General features: G+C 31.1%; 7 protein-coding genes across 7 annotated transcripts; 4 read left to right on the top strand and 3 right to left on the bottom strand. All coding sequences in view use genetic code 12, as the record gives it.

The window, feature by feature from the left end:
• Positions 1 to 923: 923 nt before the first annotated feature.
• On the top strand, positions 924 to 2,207 carry MNT1 (alpha-1,2-mannosyltransferase KTR1; the record flags this gene model as incomplete). The annotated part of the gene is made up of 1 exon (XM_002547790.1): positions 924 to 2,207. The coding sequence occupies one exon, from the start codon at positions 924 to 926 to the stop codon at positions 2,205 to 2,207; it is 1,284 nt and encodes a 427-aa protein (XP_002547836.1).
• A 2,582-nt stretch (positions 2,208 to 4,789) lies between these two features.
• Positions 4,790 to 6,310, top strand: CTRG_02134 (uncharacterized protein; the record flags this gene model as incomplete). The annotated part of the gene is made up of 1 exon (XM_002547791.1): positions 4,790 to 6,310. The coding sequence occupies one exon, from the start codon at positions 4,790 to 4,792 to the stop codon at positions 6,308 to 6,310; it is 1,521 nt and encodes a 506-aa protein (XP_002547837.1).
• A 454-nt stretch (positions 6,311 to 6,764) lies between these two features.
• AFG3 (AAA family ATPase) lies at positions 6,765 to 9,104 on the top strand (the record flags this gene model as incomplete). Its single annotated transcript, XM_002547792.1, has 1 exon — positions 6,765 to 9,104. One exon carries the CDS (start codon positions 6,765 to 6,767, stop codon positions 9,102 to 9,104), a length of 2,340 nt encoding a protein of 779 aa, XP_002547838.1.
• A 52-nt stretch (positions 9,105 to 9,156) lies between these two features.
• Positions 9,157 to 10,860, bottom strand: CTRG_02136 (uncharacterized protein; the record flags this gene model as incomplete). Its single annotated transcript, XM_002547793.1, has 1 exon — positions 9,157 to 10,860. The coding sequence occupies one exon, from the start codon at positions 10,858 to 10,860 to the stop codon at positions 9,157 to 9,159; it is 1,704 nt and encodes a 567-aa protein (XP_002547839.1).
• Positions 10,861 to 11,011: 151 nt separating this feature from the next.
• Positions 11,012 to 11,269, bottom strand: CTRG_02137 (uncharacterized protein; the record flags this gene model as incomplete). Its single annotated transcript, XM_002547794.1, has 1 exon — positions 11,012 to 11,269. One exon carries the CDS (start codon positions 11,267 to 11,269, stop codon positions 11,012 to 11,014), a length of 258 nt encoding a protein of 85 aa, XP_002547840.1.
• A 160-nt stretch (positions 11,270 to 11,429) lies between these two features.
• CTRG_02138 (uncharacterized protein) lies at positions 11,430 to 14,846 on the bottom strand (the record flags this gene model as incomplete). Its single annotated transcript, XM_002547795.1, has 1 exon — positions 11,430 to 14,846. One exon carries the CDS (start codon positions 14,844 to 14,846, stop codon positions 11,430 to 11,432), a length of 3,417 nt encoding a protein of 1,138 aa, XP_002547841.1.
• Positions 14,847 to 15,320: 474 nt separating this feature from the next.
• Positions 15,321 to 18,032, top strand: BRO1 (Bro1p; the record flags this gene model as incomplete). The annotated part of the gene is made up of 1 exon (XM_002547796.1): positions 15,321 to 18,032. One exon carries the CDS (start codon positions 15,321 to 15,323, stop codon positions 18,030 to 18,032), a length of 2,712 nt encoding a protein of 903 aa, XP_002547842.1.
• Between the last annotated feature and the right edge of the window lie 1,233 nt (positions 18,033 to 19,265).

Below are 19,265 nucleotides of genomic sequence, written 5' to 3' on the forward strand. Positions count from 1 at the left end.
GATTACTGCATATAAGAAATGGAAGAAACCACGAAGGGGGGGAGTATTATAACTACAAACCAATAAAGGGATCTCACATAATTATTAAGGGATATTTATAGAACAGAACCATATTCTTGTATAATTTCTCTTGGAATATATATGAAATTCATTTACTAGTTTAAAACTTTCCTTTTCTTCATTGCATACTAGAAAGTACGATATCTTTGTGGGACATGAACTAAAAAAAAAAAGAGCAATAGTCTTATATCGAACATGCAAATATCGGCTCTAAGATATCACAGATCCATGGCGGAGGAAGAGAGAGGTATCAGTTGTCTCTTTATAAAAGATCATGGTCATCGTATAAATAGTTCACTTCTTTCAACTTACACGTGTATGGCTATACGCGTATGACAAAAAAAAAAAGAACCAATATGAATAAGTCAATTATAATAATGGTTTTATTCATGTAATGTAATGTAAGTATTCATTCCTGTTCTGTAAGTACATTTGCAAAAATATTAACCTTAAACGGTAATTTAATAAATGGGAGATTCTGTTGAAGATGAAGAAGAAGATGATGATGATGAGATTTAGCCTGGTAAAGTTGAACACCGTACACGACAACACGTTACACAAACTGTAAGAACCATAGTAAGACAATGAAAAAAGAAACTTTTCTGCACGACTAAGAAAAAAAAAATAATTTACAACGCGCGCCTTTTATTTCTAGAAATTTAGCCAAAGTACACACCCACATATTTGTTTAACACGTAATAAGGAAAAGGAAAGAAAAGAGAGAAAAATTGTTCATTATCAACAACCACAAATAAATTTTCACATTTTTTTATTTTTTTTTTGCTTTTACTTTTACTTTTACTTTTCCTCCTCTTTCCTTCTAGTAATAACTTCATAATTTTAAATTAAGTTTATTTAAAATCATGGCTTCTACTAGATCTAATGCCCGTCTCATTAGATTTGGGATTTTTGCACTTGTATTAATTGGTTGTGGTTATATCTTGACTAGAGGTTCATCCTTCCAACCACCAAGTTATCAATCTTCTGGTTCATCATCAGCAGATTCCGCTCCAGTAGCCCAAGTTAAGCAACCAGCAGCCGCTGCTAACAAGGGTGTTGATGTTCCAACTGGTAAAGCTAGAGGTCCTTTACAAAAATACAGACAAGTTGAAGGTCAACAACCTGAAGCTATCCCACAAAAGGATATTCCAGAAGATTACACTACCAAAGATAAGATTAAAGCTACTTTTGTTACATTGGCTAGAAACTCTGATTTATATTCTTTAGCTGAATCAATTAGACACGTTGAAGATAGATTCAACAAGAAGTTCCATTATGATTGGGTTTTCTTGAATGATGCTGATTTTGATGACAATTTCAAAGAAACCGTCAGTGGTTTGGTTTCTGGTACTGCTAAATTTGGTAAGATTCCAAAAGAACATTGGTCTTATCCTGAATGGATTGATCAAGAAAAGGCTGCCTTGGTTCGTGAACAAATGAGAGAAAAGAAGATTATTTATGGTCATTCTGAAAGTTACAGACATATGTGTAGATTCGAAAGTGGTTTCTTCTGGAGACAAGAATTGTTGAATGATTATGATTACTACTGGAGAGTTGAACCTGATATTAAATTGTTCTGTGATATTGATTATGATGTTTTCAAATGGATGAAAGATAACAACAAGGCTTATGGTTTCACTATTTCTTTACCAGAATATAAAGAAACTATTCCAACTTTGTGGAAAACCACTAAAGAATTTATTGATAAAAACCCACAATATTTGGCTGAAAACAACTTGATGGAATGGGTTAGTGACGATAAAGGTGAAACTTACAATGGTTGTCATTTCTGGTCCAATTTTGAAATTGGTTCTTTGGCTTTCTGGAGAAGTGATGCTTATAGAAAATATTTCGAACATTTGGATAAAGCTGGTGGGTTCTTTTATGAAAGATGGGGTGATGCTCCAGTCCATTCTATTGCTGCTGCTTTGTTCTTACCAAGAGATCAAGTTCATTTCTTTGAAGATGTTGGTTATTACCACGTTCCTTTCACTAACTGTCCAGTTGACAAAGATGTCAGACTTGCTAGAAACTGTAACTGTGATCCAAACAAAGATTTCACCTGGAGAGGTTACTCTTGTACTACCAAATATTATACCCTTAATGCCTTTAAGAGACAAAAAGGTTGGGAAAAATACACTGCTTAGGTTAACTAAAGAAAGGAAGAAGTCATATATCCGATCATTGAAATTGAAATTGTGATTGTGTTTCTTTTTTTTGTTTGATTGTTTGATTGTACATTATATATATATAAAATAAATAACAATATACTATTATTATTATTATCATTATTGATCATAGTTGATTATACAACAGTATGGGGTAGTAGTGAAAGAAGATCTTGGTTATTGTTCATTATCCTATAATTGTTCAACCAATGATTTACAACAACTAAACTAATCTTTATTGTTTTAAAAATGATCATCTAACTAAGAATGTCTATTTTTTCATGATGATGATGATGATGATGATCTTCTTCTTGTTGTTGAAAATTTCAAATGAAATCCATATTTTCTTATCGGATATAAATCCGATGAAAATTCTTGATACATAATTGAGGCGAGTTTATTTATAAATTGAATGCATATAAACTCTGTGTAATTGGGATAGAATAATGTGTACAATAACAACTACAGTAGTAGTACTAGCAAAATGGGTTGATTATTCATTGTGCATATACTCTTCTTTGTGAGTTTAAGCAAGTAAGTAATGATGCCGTCGGTCTAACATACATATACACACCCAGATTTCAATTTGGAGGTTGATTCTTACTTTGTGGCTTTGTCTAAATTGGTTTTCCTTCTTGTATTTCAAAAATTTGAAAGAATTTTAAATTAGTTTCAACATTCTGTTTAGAAACAAAATGAATATAATAGAAAAGAAACGACAAATAAAATAGAAAGAGAATTTTGAAGCCAATGACGGAAGGGAATGGAGGTGAATATGAACATGTCTGAAATACATTCATTTATGTTTCATCATTGTTGTTGATGATGATGATGTTAGTTTAACACCAATGATGTTGCCAATTGGTTGTAAAAAAATGAATCAGAGTCATCATCTGTTGGTGAATTAAAATTGCAACCAGACAGCAAAAGAAAAATAAAAATTACACGACTAAACGAAAACAAAGTTTTTTAATGAATGTATGAATGATAGTGGGAATGAATGAAATGAAATGAAAGACAAAGAAACTAACCAATACAGGAAAAAGGATCTACAGTACAACAATAAAAGAGAGAATTTTTGATTTTTAAACAATCCCAAATCCCAAATCCGAACCAAAGTCAATCCCAAATCCCAATCCTAAAGCCAAACCAAGGCTAAATCCATTCTTCTGGTTAAAATTCTCTCCTAACCAACCCCAGTTAATCACTCAATATAAATATCAAATAAAATAACTCGTCTTGTTATTATTGTCTGTCATCAAAAGATTTTTTTTATATATTAAATTAAAACACAACCAACGGGATTCAATCCAACGAATTATAGTTGTATTATTTTAAAGGGTTTCATATTTAATTGTTTAATTATTACTAAATAAAGAATTCTGAAACAAATTCAAAAAAGAAGCAAAAATTTTTTTTTCTTTGGGTTTTTTCTTCTTTTTTCTTACAACCCACCTGCAACAATAAATATTTGACAACCACATCACCAAACACATTTCTTACAACACTTTCTTTTTTGACAACCATCTATTTCGCTTGTATTAACCAATAGACGCTTGATCCAACCACTGCCATTTGTGTGTGTCTTTTTTCTTTCTTTCTTTCATTACACGTCTAAACAACTCGTGTTTTCTAAAAGGGCCAATCTCAACAATTTAGCCGCAGTTACATTTAGATATTTTGGTTTTGTTTCCAGAAAGGTTCACAGAAATTTATTTTTGAACCCAGCATAAAATTTCTAACTGAAATCAATCAATCAATCAAACAAACAAAAGCAAAACAAAACAACAAGTCCTCAAATCAATAGAGAAACTTCCAACTACAGACAACTCAATAATAACATTTATCACAAAAGAGTATAATCAAATAAAGGAATTTTAACGGTGTTTATTGCCCAATTTTCATTTTTTTGTTTTAGTTTTTGTTTTGTTTTAGCTGCTGTTATTTTATTGTCTACTTGTTCATTTACCATCTGGAGAATATAAATTGAATTATAAATCCCATTTGCTACAAATTTCAAACATTTTCTGATAACCACAAGACGTACTAGAAGCATTTTTTCTTTCTTACACGTATTTCATTAATATTTGTTAAGAATTGTACACAATCAAACACCACGAATTTATTTATTTGTTTATTTATTTTTACTCGTTTGATTTCCCCTTTTTATTTTGTGACAATTCAAAAACCAAAAACAGACAGAAAAAAAAAAATTTTACGTTTTACTTCAACATTTTCAATTAATACAATTCAATATTACAAACTCATTCATTCATTCATTTATCTGCCTCCAAAAAAACAGATACATTACAGGTAACAAGGTGGGATTATTTAATAAAAAAAAGAAAAGCAAATTTTATATAAAACAGTATCAAAAAAACCCGACAATCTTAATTTAATTATTACCCCCTTTGCCCTCATTTTTTTTTTGTTTCCACTGTCATATTTTGATCTTCAATTTCCAAGTTTTGATTTATATCTATTTGATTCAGTCTTTTATTTTTTTTTATTGTTAATTAATTTAGTATCAAGTGATATTCCAGCACATTCATTAACTAATCATGTCGAGTAAAGTGGAAGTTCAAACTGCTGCAAGGGCATCTCCTTCAATTACACCACCAGAATTAGCTAAAATACCAGAGAAGACTACTACTAATACTACAACGGCTTCCTCAGAAAAACCAACTTCATTGAAACGTAAAAACTCATCTTCTACTTCACCTCCAAGATCAACTGCATCTGCATCTACGTCTGCGTCTGCTCCTGCTTCTACATCAACTACATCTCCTCCAAAACGTCATAGACCATTATCTTTAAATCTAAGAGCAAATGATAATGCTGATCTTGCTTTAAGAATCGTTAGTCCTGGATTACCACCTTCAATCAATGAAGCTATGAAGTCAACCATTCAACTCCTGAAACAAATCCAACAACAACAAAAGAATTTAATTGCTGCTAGACATAGTAAAGATCTGGATGATATTGATGAACAATCAAGTTCCACAACAAACAATACTAATCAAGAAGCTTCGACAACAAGTACTACATCTACATCCACTACAACAACCACAGTGATACAACCATCTCAACCTCAATTGCCACCACCGAATTTAAGATTACCACCTAAATCACCAGTTTATGCCTCGGATGATTCTGATCTTAATAGATTATCAGGGGTAAAGAAATTGAAAAGACTGAATGTTCCACCACCGTTGAGTATTGGTGAAGGTGTTCCGTCAAGTACAAATGTGGGCAATTTACGTCCTTCTATTCATTCTGCTCCAATTAGAAATAGACCAAGACCAAGAATGATACCTGGAGCCGCAAGAATTGTCCCACAAGTACAACAACAATCCCAACCTAATCTTATTCCAATTCAACAACCACAATATTATTATGTTGCCACACCAATTCAACAATATTATTCACCTTCATTACAACATCACCCAGTTCAACAATTACAACCAGTGCCAGTACCATTACCAAGAAGTCAATTAAGACAAGTTAACCCAAGAGTTAGAATGATTCCACTAACAGCAACCGCTACTCATTTTGGAAGAAGAGCTACTTTACAAGGAACCCAAATACAACATCAACAACCACAACCACAACCACAACAACCTCAAGTGATAGTTCAACCACCAATGCATCATCAACAGCAACAACTACCACAAGCACAAGGACAACCCCAGCCACAACCACAACAAGTGAATAAACCAAAAGCAAATGCAGTGACTGATGTGTTTCGTGGAGATTTACATAAAGCTGCACCTTTTAATAGTCAGCCATTATCTGCACAACGAGAATTTTTCGGCAGTTCAGTACATGATGAAGCACCAACTACTCAAGTTCTTACAATTAATGAAACTGAAGACGAAGAAAATACTGATGTATCAGGAAGTATAACCATTAATGGATCCAATGTATTTAATTTTAAAATATTCAACAAGAATAAATCCAAAAGTAATGATGAAGACAATGAAAATGAAGAGGGTGATGAAAGTTCTGAAGAATATAATAAAAAGAAGTTTTTAAAAATTTGTGAAACTTGTTGGAATCAAGTATTCAAAAAGGATGATTAATGTATTAGATATCTGATGTTTTTTTTTTAATTCTATTCTATTCTATTCTATTCTAGTCTATTTTAATTTTTTTTTTCTTTCTTATTAATTAATCAATTTGGTTTTCTATATATCCATTCTATTCTCTTCCTCTTTCTTAATATATTTATTAAATAATTAATTATTAGTTTAAGTTTTAATAGATGATTCTGTAATGATAACATTGCTAATGGTGATGGAGGTTATATTACATTTTGATTTGGAACAATTTGGCACCGTGTACACGACCGCCAGTTGAATGGCAAAATAAAATAAAAAAAAAAAAAACTGGAAAGAAAAATTTCTCATTACCCACCAACGGGGATTATTACAGATTTCATTCCATTTAATTTCAAACCCCATACAGTATTCCACATTTAATCACTCTTCCCTTTAACAACAACAACAATACCAATACACCATACACATCATAAACATGTTGAGGGTTAGTTCAATAAGGTTTCTAAATAGAGCCATACTTCCACGTCGAAGTATATCACCAACAACTATTCGAACATTTTCCACATTTCGTCCATTATCATTCAACCAGTCCACTTTTTTATTCAACAAATCTACAAAAGATAATAAAGATAAAAAACCTGAAAAATCACAAGAAGAGAAAGATAAGGAAGAAAAAGAAGAAATTAAACGTAAATTACATAAAAAATATCCAAATCTTGATGAAGAAAATTTAAAAATTTATAAAATTGATTTTAAAACTATTGGGAATTATATTGTTTTATTTGGTTCTGCAGTTGTTACATTATATTTATTTACTAAAGCTACCAATAATGCTGAAAGTCATGAATTATCAATGCAAGATTTTATAACTAATTATATTGAAAAAGGATTAGTTACTAAATTAACTGTTATTAATAAACATATTGTTGAAGCTGAATTAATTCCTGGTGCAATGTCAAGTTTAAGTCATACCAATAGTAATGGGAAACCAACTGTTTTATTTACTATTGGTTCTTTAGAATATTTTGAGGATGAAATGAATAAAGTTCAAGAAAGATTATCTATTCCAATTAGTGAAAGATTACCTATTGTTTATGAAGAAAAAGGTTCATGGATGAGTTATGTTTTACCTATTTTACCAACTATTTTATTAATTGGTGGATTATATTTCTTAACCATGAGAAGAATGCCAGGTGGTCAAGCTGGTGGTGGGGGAATGGGTGGTCCAAATGGATTATTCAAAATTGGTAAATCAAAGGCTAAATTATTTAATCAAGAAAATGAAGTTAAAATTAAATTTAAAGACGTTGCAGGATGTGATGAATCAAAAGAAGAAATTATGGAATTTGTTAAATTTTTACAAGATCCTCAAAAATATGAAAAATTGGGTGCTAAAATCCCAAGAGGTGCTATTTTATCTGGTCCTCCAGGTACTGGTAAAACTTTATTAGCTAAAGCAACTGCTGGTGAAGCTGGTGTTCCATTTTTATCTGTTTCTGGTTCTGAATTTGTAGAAATGTTTGTTGGTGTTGGTGCTTCAAGAGTTCGTGATTTATTTAAAACCGCTAGAGAAATGGCCCCATCAATTATTTTTGTTGATGAAATTGATGCCATTGGTAAAGAAAGAGGTAATGGTAAAATTGGTGGAAATGATGAACGTGAAAATACTTTGAATCAATTATTAGTCGAAATGGATGGTTTTGATACGACTGATCATGTTGTCGTGTTAGCCGGTACCAATAGACCTGATATTTTGGATAAAGCTTTATTGAGACCAGGTAGATTTGATAGACATATTTCTATTGATGTTCCTGATGTTGAAGGTCGTAAACAAATTTTTAAAGTTCATTTAAGTAAAATTAAATTGCAAGCTTTGGAAGATATTGATGTTAAACAAAAAGATATTGATTTTGCTAAATATCAACAACTTAAAACTGAAACTTTAGATCAATTGGCTGGTAGATTATCCGCATTAACTCCAGGATTTGCTGGTGCCGACATTGCCAACTGTGTTAATGAAGGTGCATTAATTGCTGCTAGAGAAGATTCTCCACTGGTTGATATTCATCATTTTGAACATGCCATTGAAAGAGTTGTTGCTGGGTTAGAAAAGAAATCCAAATTATTAACTCCCGAAGAAAAGAAAACTGTTGCTTATCATGAAGCAGGTCATGCAGTTTGTGGATGGTTTTTAGAATATGCTGATCCTTTAGTTAAAGTTTCTATTATTCCTAGATCTCAAGGTGCTTTAGGTTATGCACAATATTTACCAGGTGATCAATATCTTTTATCAGAAATTCAATTTAAGCATCGTATGATTATGGCTTTGGGAGGAAGAGTTTCAGAAGAAATAACTCGTCCTACTATAACAAGTGGAGCAAGTGATGATTTCAAAAAAGTAACCAAGATGGCTCAACATATGGTTCTTAGATTAGGTATGTCTCCATCATTGGGACAAATTGTTTATGATCAAGGTGGTGATAGTGATGGTATTAAAGTTCATCATAATTATTCCGAAACTACAGCTAGATTAATTGATAAAGAAGTTAAGAGATTAATTGATGAAGCTTATCAAGATTGTAAAGAATTATTAACTTCAAAATTAGATTTAGTTGATAAAGTAGCTAAGGAATTATTTAAGAAAGAAGTTTTAACAAGAGAAGATATGATTAGAATGTGTGGTCCAAGACCTTTTAGAGAAAGAAATGATGCTTTTGATAAATATCTTCAAGGTGAAGATGCTTTTAAAGGTAAACCAAAACCTAAATCAGATGATGGTGATGTTACTCCTCCAACTTCAACAGAAACTGCATAATTGTTTTATTAACTTGTCTGTAAATAGTTTTATAATATTATTACATTTTTTATCATTTGAATAATTCATCAATTGTAGGTTCATTACCTGATTCAATAAATTTCAAATCAATTTTCTTTTCAAGATTGGTAAATTTTGGTACATCAACATTAACATGTCTTGTACGATTTTCCACAATCCTTCCTCTTCTTCTTAGTCTCTCGTTATCATCATCGTCTTTATCCTTTACATTTGTTAATGTAAATGAGGGTAGTGAGGCATGATTTGATTCAATCATATGATTTCTCCAATCATTATATCCACAATCAGTCATATAACCACAACCTAAAATAGGACAAAATAAAACCAATTTCTTTATTGAACAATCATCAAGTTTTAATTTATGTTCATTTAATAATTTTTCATTCAAATAATATTTTTGACATCTTGAACCATTTATTCCAATTTCATTATCACATGAAAATATTTTAGATTCTTTGGGTAAGTTGATTTTTTTAGGAAAATCATTAAATAAATTTATAAAATCAATTCCATCAATATTTGATTCTTCTGAAGTGGTAGTTGTAGAAATTGATATGGGATATCCTAATTTAGATAGTTGAAAAGAATGGGAATGTAATAAATGATCTTCATATAGTTTTTTATTCCCAGTACAATATTTACATGACTTTTTAAATGCACATTGATATATCTTTAACGTATCTTGTTCATCTTCTTTGGGATATAGGAGATAGGCCAATGGATCTTCAATGATTTGATATTCTTCATCAAATGAATTCTTCTGGTGTATTGGATAAGGTGATGATTCCAAAGATGGGAAATCTTCAGTTTCTGAAGATGATTCAATCTGGTTATTTTGTAATGGATGTTGCATTTCTTCAATTGATTCAGTTGATGATGATATATCATTTTGTAAATTATTGGGTAGTAATATTGGTTTATTATTTGATGATAATTTAGGTAGATTTAAATCTAATTTCTTCTTCAGTAATTTGAATGGCTTATCTCTATCATTAACAATTATTGATTCATAATAATAATCTCCAGTATCATCATCAACATCATCATCTTCTGATTCGTCATCGTCTGACACTGATTGTTGAATTATTGTATTAAGTTTTCTTTTCTTTATAGGTGATTCTTCAGTTTCCAATCCACTAGGTACTTTCCCTTTAGTTGGTGAAAATTTCATCACCTCATCATCATCATCACCATCATCCATATTTCTTCCTTTCCCATTAAATAAATCCAATTTCTTAACTATCTTCTTCATTGATTTTTCATCATCAAGTTCTTGTTCTGATTCTTTTAAATATCTATTATAATCAACTCTCCAAATATTCTTATTATTATCATTATCATTACCAGATATTCGATCTAAATGTCCATTATTTGTAATTATTTCACCTGTTAATATATCAATTTCATCACTTTCTTTACTATCATCAATTTGACTATATTTATTGAAAATTTCTTGATTTCTTTGATAAAATTTACGTAAACTTTCATCTTTTAATTCATTATATTTCTTATTAAATTGATTTAAAGTTGTTGAATTATTCATTAATTCTGATATTTCTAAATCTATTCGTAATTGATTTTCTACTTCATCATTAGAATAATAATATTCATCTTCAATGTTTTCAATCTGTGATTCTGAATCATCTTCATCATTGTTGTCATCTGAAGAATGTTGATTATCACTTCGTAGTTTGTATAGTTCATTATATATATCTCTTGGTTTGTTCATGATCATTCATTCTTTCATTCATTTATACATTTGTTTATCTATTTACAGTCTTATTAAAAAAATGTACAAAGTTTTTTGTTCTTTTTTTTTTTTTCGTCTTTCAATCAAACGCGTCAAATCCAATTGTCACTGGTGTTTGAATATAACCAAGTATTGATCAAGCATCATTATCATTATCATCATTATTGACAGTTTGGGTTCTTTCATTGTTCTTATTCTTTTCCCAACATTCTCTAAATAGTTGCATTTCTTTCAAACATTGTCTCCAATCTCCTTTATCGGCGTGACATAATTGTAAATTCAAATTCTCTTGATAACATCCCGTTTTCAATATTCTTGAATCCCATTCATCTGGCTCATCATCATCTTCGACTTCTTCTTTGTTATTATGATTTATATTTGAATCTGGTTGCATCTGTTATTGCTGAATTGATATCTAACCTCGGGGTTTGAGTTCTAACCTGGTGATAATAATTTCCAAACTCAATTTTTTTTTTTTCTTTCTTTCTTTGCTCTTCAATTTTTGTTGACTCTTCATATTTCTCTATACGACATGGTAGCTCTTGTCATTAACTTTAATTAAACAATACAATTGGTTCAGCAAATGAAGCAAATTCATTTCCTTCATCATCAAGTTTCAAGTCTAAGAATTCCAATAATTTATCATCCCCATTAACTTCTTCATTATCATCAGTATTAGCAGTACCAAATATTTTCAACTCATCAACATGATCTAAGGTCAATGTTTTAATTGTTACTTCTTTATCTTGACCTATTCTATGGGCTCTTTTAATAGCTTGTGCTTCAATTGATTCTTTCTTAACTGGATTAATGAAAAATATACACGACGCAGCAATTATATTTAATCCATGCGATGAATGGGCAATATTCATAATTAATACAATACCTCCATTTTTTTCATTATCATAATTAGAAAAATCTTTAAGATTTTTTGATCTTTCTATTGGACTGATAAAGTTTGCATACAAGATATATTTAACATCAATGATTTCTAACAATTCAGTAAGATAATAGGCACTATCTTCAAATTCAAAAAATACTATGGATTTAATCTTATTCTTTTGATTTTCATATAAATTGTTTGCCAAGTAGGTTAATTTGATTGATGAAGTTCCTAAAAGCTTTATCGAATCAACATTCATCTGAAATGAATTTTTTTCATGTGGAAATGGATCTTCTTCTTCTTCTTCTTCGGGTATTGTAGCATCTGCAAACATTACTTTACGTTTCTTCTTTGGCGGGGAAACTATTGTTTGTAGTGGCTCACTATTTGTGGGTTCATCCCTTGTAGGTTCTGATTTTGTCATCATTCCGAGAATTGTTGCCTGGTTTTCAATAACTTTCTTCTTACTAAACTTCTCTTTATTTCTACTTGCTTCATCTTGCCAATATCTAGCCCAAAATTCCTTTGAATTTAATTCCAACTTATCTTGGAATTCAGTTTCACTATTAAATGTCAAATGTTCATTTTTGGTCCAAAATTCTTTAAGGGATAATAATTGTGGTGCTCCAAATATCCCGACGCCCTTTGATTCAATAGTACCTATTCCATATGTAGATGTAAACATTGAACAATTAGAAACATAATAGTTTAATTCATGAATCATTTGTGACATTTTCCATCTTGGATTTCTTAATGCCGTAAGAGCAACCTTTTTAGATTTTTTCAATAATTCTATATCTGTCTCATTATACTTGTCATCTTCTAATGCTTTATCGCAAATATCAATTAATGTTTGAACATCTTCTTGTTGAAATCCGGTCCAGTAGAAGGTGGCTCTTTGAACATTTGACAATAGTCTTCGTAATTGCTGTCTATTATATGGATGAAACATATAATCCACACCCGTTCTCTCCGATGTGACTGCATTGACTGCCAACACAGACGCAAATAAGTTCATCGATAAAGCATCATGGAATGAAGGTTGTAGTACTACTTTTTCGTGATGAAATCTCGGAAGTTTAACATTAATATCTCTTGGTTGATGTCTAATCATTATCGAATTTAATAAATTTTTGAATGTTAATTCCGACCCATATACAGATTTATTGAGCGGTAATATGATTTCTTGTGACCAAAGTTTAGGATTACTATAATATGGTTCCATTTTCAAGAAATTACTAACAATAGTACCTAGTTTTGACAAATCTGTTTTAGCATTAAATTCATTCTCAACTAGATGAATATCAATGTTGTTATCCTCTTCCATGTAAAGTTTAGTCAATCCAGACGTTGGTGTTCCTGATACTGCCCACCGTCTTTCTGCAAATAATAACCGACACATTTGTGCCGCTTTGGATGATTTTGAATGCATACTATGCCCTTCATCTATTATCAATCTCTTCCAATATATATTCTGGATAGGAGATTGTTTATCATTTATAGATCTCGATAAAGCAGACTGTGCAAATAATATTACATCATAACTTATTAAAAAGGGGATATCTTGAGGAACAGTATTTGAAAAGTAAATAGAAGTTACATTATCTGTATCGTCCTTGTTTTTAATATGATTTGCAAGGCATAGCACTTTAAGATAACCTTCGTCAACATGCTTGGCTATTTCATCACTCCATTGTGAAAATAAATTATCAGGAACAACAACTAAACTTGTGCTACACATGTAAAGCTTTCTGAGTGTTGCACTATTCTTATTATTATTTGATCTCTTTCTTGGTTGTACAGCAGAATTGAAAGATTCATCTATATCATGTTGCATACAAAAATATCCTGGATTCTCTTTAAGATCTTGTTTCAACGATTCAGGTAGATTATAGTACTGCCATGGTATTGAAGATTGGGCAACTTTCTCGCGACAAAGTTTAGTTAATGATTTCACGGAGTCTTGAATTTCAATTTCATGATAAAGTAACAAATCTAATGGAATTTTTGATATTTCAAATTTAGTTAGACATATTAAGCCTAAACAAATCAAAGTTTTCCCAAGACCCATATTTTCTGCTAATATTCCACCTTTTGGTAATGTAACTAAACTTGGTTTTGTACAGATCTGCTTGGTGTATAGATCAAAATAGAATTCTGTCATACTGATAGGTGATTTTAGCTTTATAAAATTTGGTACCAAACTCCTCCGTACAGTTGATTCTCTTTCTAACATTACTCCCAATGATCTTGCTTGATATGGGTATACTAATGATTTCACCCCTGGTATTTTAACTGAATCCTTTGTAGCATCCATTGCCAATTTCGATAATCTCAATTCAATTGATGAAATCTGGGTAACTTCTTTCATGTCAATATCATCATGAACGTATTTTGATAAATTTGGAGATCGAATTTCATTATAGATATCTTTAACTCTTTGTCCGAATGATCTATCAAGACTCTCTGTACTGATAGAATATCTACCAACAGACCCTCCAGAACACCATCGTTGAATATAAAACTTGGACTCCTCAATGGGTGGTATTGATAATTTCACCAATTTTTGTGCATCTATAATAAATATCAGATCATGATTATGCAAGAACTCCGATATAGACATTTTCAGGTTTGATTTCCAACCAGAAGATGAAAAATCCACATATTTTAATAAAATATCTAGATTGATAATATAATTTTTATCTATTTTCAAACTAGCTTTTAACATTTGTCTCCAATCTCTAAAAAATCTAGCACCTTCAATATCACTAGGAATTGAATATAATCTAATTTTGCATATTTGAAACATTGGATCTTCATTGAATTTGATGATTCTATATGTGAGTTTGAAAAATCCATAAGATTGCAAAAAGTCAAGTAATGTGATAATGTGATGATAATTTCCATCATTTGGTGGTAATAATTTCAAATCTAACCATTTCCAACCATCTGGTGCTTCCAATCCACCTCCTAAATCACAAGTTTCAAAAGGAAGATTATAAACATTTATAGTTCCTATGGGAATTAGATTATCTAAGTTATTTGATATCTCAACTACCTTAGCATAGGTAGACATGTAATTGGACATTTCATGAAGAATGGGTTGTTGAAATTCGTTATTCAATTGATGATTGTATATAGCTATTGGTATCAAATGAATTATCCAGTATTGTCTGTGCGGGATCGAGTTTGAAAATGCGAGAAATATTTCTGGTTGCTAGATCTGTTAATATATTGCTGCCAATGCTCATGAAACACCAGCACCACATCAACAGCACACATGTCATGATGGGGTGTTAGATCAATTAGATGGACATCTGTAAACCTAGTCTGATTATTGTCACCATTAGACTATACTACCCCAGATGAGATATTAGCAACAACATCAATTATACTACAAGTCGTGTATCAGTGCTCAATTACCACCACTGTCGAGTTTTTCTCTGTTTTTGTTGTTGTCCACACAAAAATGGGAGCAATGGCGAACAATCTATTAATTACGGGGAACAATTTTGATTCCAATCTATTAGCCAACCATCAACTGCCACAATAGAAACCATCGATGAAGACACATTTACTTGTTATTCCAAATAAGAAAACAGAGGAGGTCAATTGGGTTAAGCCACTCAATAACTATTTACTTTCGATCTATGGCAATACAGCTCAATTCAAAGATGATCTTTATTCTTTTAACAAATTACGTCAAGATATCAGAGGAGTTAATGCTGATAGTACTGGATTGAGATTATATTATACATATTATAGTCAATTAGAATTGATAGATTTACGTGTTCCATTCCATGATGTCAACAAATCCAAAAAATTGGAATTTGAATGGCATGATTCATTCTCGGGTTTGGTTCATAAACAAAATGCATTGCCATTTGAAAAAGCGAATGTTTTATATAATATTGGATCATTATTAAGCAAGATTGCTAATTATAAATATAATGAACTGCAAAGTAGTGATGGGGAAAATTCATTTAAAGAACTGGTCATGATGTTGCAACAAGCAGCAGGAATATTTCAATTTATTAATGAGAATTTCTTACATGCTCCAAGTGAAGATTTAGCACAATCAACTATTAAATTTTTGGGGAAATTAATGATTGCTCAATCCCAAGAAATTTTCACTTTGAAAGTTATTACTGGTGATACTAATCAACTGAAGAATTCCTTGATTTCAAAACTTTGTAAATCTACAAGCATATTATATGAAGATTGTTATAATATGATTAATCAGGATAGAAAGCAAGCTTATAGCTATGGCGACGACGATGATGATGCTGAAGATGATGGAGAGAATTATGAGGATGATTTCTTGGAAAGACCAGAGGATAGAGAAGATCAAGATCTTCATTCAGTTGTTGCAGAATTGGATTCTTCTTGGATTGCAACAATTTATTTCAAGCACCAATATTACAAATCATTAGCATTGTATTTCCATGGATTGCAATTAGAAGCAGGAAGAAAATATGGTGATGCTATTGCTTATTTGACCAAATCGAAAGATGTATTGAGTAATATTCATAGTACTACATTAAAACAAGTGTCCAAAGGAAGTGGTGATGTTTATGAATTGTTGGATAATTGGAAATACCAGAAGGATGCAGTTTCTATTAAACTCACTGATTTAAACAAAGACAATGATTTGATTTATCATGATATTGTTCCAAGTTTGGTTACACTTCCAGAAATCAAACCAATGGATAGTACTAAAGTAATTTCCTTGAGTGATAATACAACTTTTCATGATGTAAATGAAAAGAATTATAATAATTTCTTGGTTAATGTTGTTCCAGTTAATATTCATGAATTGTCAAGTTTTTATTCAGAAGAAAAATCCCAATATTTGCGTAATGAGATTGATCATTTTGAAGTATCAAACGAAGAAGCTCTGTCAGCTTTGGAATATTTAAAATTACCAAAAGCTTTAGTGGTCATTAAAGAAAGTCTCAAAGGACAGAACAATGATGTTGTATCTCCAGATATTATTAAAAAAGTTCAAGAAATCTCATCAAAATATCAAGAAGACCAAGATCGTAAAGCCAGAATTGAAAGTTCCAAGCGGGAAATCTATCAATTGATTTCATATTTCGATCAAAACAATCGCAAGGACGATGCTGTACAATTGAAAAAGGTTTTATATGATGCATCCACTTCTGATAACAAATTGTTTTCTTTAATTGATGAAAGATATTTTGCAATTTTAGGTAAAGGTCCATCGTCATCTGAATTTAAAAATTTATTTGAAGTTACTAGTCAAGAACCAGAAGTGAGTCTTTTAGATATGGATGATACTCAAGATAAACAAATCAAACTCATTGAAGATCTTTTGAATGATTTGAATACCATCAAGACAGCAAAATCTAAATTAATTGAAAAACTCAAGACGGCAATTCATAGTGATGATATTTCTGATATTTTGGTGCTAAATATGAAATTGAAGTCTAGTAATGAAATCAAATCTGTTATTTTCCCACAAGAATTGAAGAAATTTAATCCATTTACTGAAGAGTTGGATAAATTAATCAATCAAGAGAAATCCATATTTGAAGAATTGAAAACCCAATGGGGAAAATTAACATCAAATCCAGAAATTAAAAAGTTACAAAGTACACTGAATTCAAAGGGCCAATTAATTGCAACAGAGCTGATTAGAATTAATGAATTTTATAATAATTGGAATAAGTATCATAGTGGATTAACCAAAGGTGAGACTTTTTATAACGGATTATTGAATCATTGTAAGAATATCAAGAGTAACATTGATGAATTAAGTAAAGGCATGAGAAATATGAGTATTGGAGAACAATTCCCACAACCAATGTTGAATAGAACTGATAGTAACAATTTGCTGTCGAATTATACTGGTGGTAGTACATCAAGTGGATATCAATATCAATATCAACAGCAACAGCAACAGCAACAACCACAAATGTCAGGAGGATATAGTCAACCACAATATGTGAATTATCAACCACAACGTCCAGCACCACCACCACAACAATATAGTCAAGGTAGTATTCCTCAACAGCATGGCTATGATAGACCACCGCCACAATTGCCACCAAAACAATCGTATTCCAGTTCTGGATATTATTCTTCTTCTCAACAACAACAACAACCAATTATCCCACAAAGACAGCCAGAAGGTAATAATTCTTCGTGGCAGCCTCAACAACAGAATAAGCCTTCTAATGAGAGTAATTTGATTTATGATAATCCATCTACTTATAATCCTAATATGTATAATTTTTTCTCCAATAAGTAGAGTAAATATAAAAAATTAGTATTGTTTATTAGTTGTAGTATTTGGGTGCAAATGGTATATTTGTTTGTTTGTTTGTTAATCATGAATGATCGTTCTCTATAGTCAATTTCGTAACTTATTCCCGCCCGCTCCCCCTTTCAGAGCTACCAGGTGGTCATGGTACTTCTAATAAAAAAAATCTCGCGATTTAAAAATCGGCGGAGTAAGTTACAAATTCTTTTGGTCTCATGTACACGCACTTCGATAAAAAAAAGAAATTGGCAACTGGTCGTGCACTTGACGATATTTTGATTTCTTTTTTTTACGTGGAATTTCAAAACACATTGTAAAAGCAATTATCATACAAGAAGATTACAAATCATCATCTATATAAAATGTAATTATTCGAGTTGTAAGCAAAAAAAAGGGGGGAATTAATTCCTCATCATCAACTCGTAGATTGATAAACAAAATCCTGTCAATTTTTTAAGGAAAAATGAAACATTAATGAAAAGTGTCAAAAAAAAGAAAGAAAATACAGATATTGCAAATCATTCTGATAGAGAAATGATCTAATTATTAATCTATGGGTATTATGATTAAATTGTGATATCATAAGTTGGAGAATTTTGTTTTTGTTTTATTATTATACACCATGAGATTTTCTACTTTATTTATGGCTTAATAAAATAAAAGGGGTTACTAAAAATAGACCATTGGTGCATGTTGATCTCTCTCTCTCTCCTTTTCCAATAATAAAAAATTTTGCTTCGTCTTGTCTTGCGTGGGCTAACCAAACGAACAAGACGGGAACGGAATCATCCTTCGAAGTGAAGTAACTGAACCATGTTATGTGTTTCATATGATCATTTAATGGGGGGCCGGTTCAAACCATCAATGAGCAGTTGATGATGCAAATATTCCATTCTTCTTTCTTTAGTCTATGGTGGAACTTATTCGTTTGTGCTTTAATTGTCGGTGTTTTGATTTATTCCCATTTGGGTTAAAATGATAGAAAATTACGTCCCACCGTTAAGGGCGCAGGCGAACCGCGACAGGAGTAATGAAAAAAAGACGAGAACCACCACCACTGCCACCAGTACTGCCAATACGAATACCACGGAAAATTTATTGAAAGCAATGTCGAATATAAAAAGACAACTATTGAGGCGGGACATGACGACAGTAAGCATTGAAACGAACCGAAACGGACTCAGCTTGATTCGACGAGTTTACCTCGACCCAGATCGACAA

The sequence above is a fragment of the Candida tropicalis genome (assembly GCF_000006335.3).
Source record: "Candida tropicalis MYA-3404 genomic scaffold supercont3.3, whole genome shotgun sequence".
Classification (NCBI taxonomy): Eukaryota; Fungi; Ascomycota; class Pichiomycetes; order Serinales; family Debaryomycetaceae; genus Candida; species Candida tropicalis.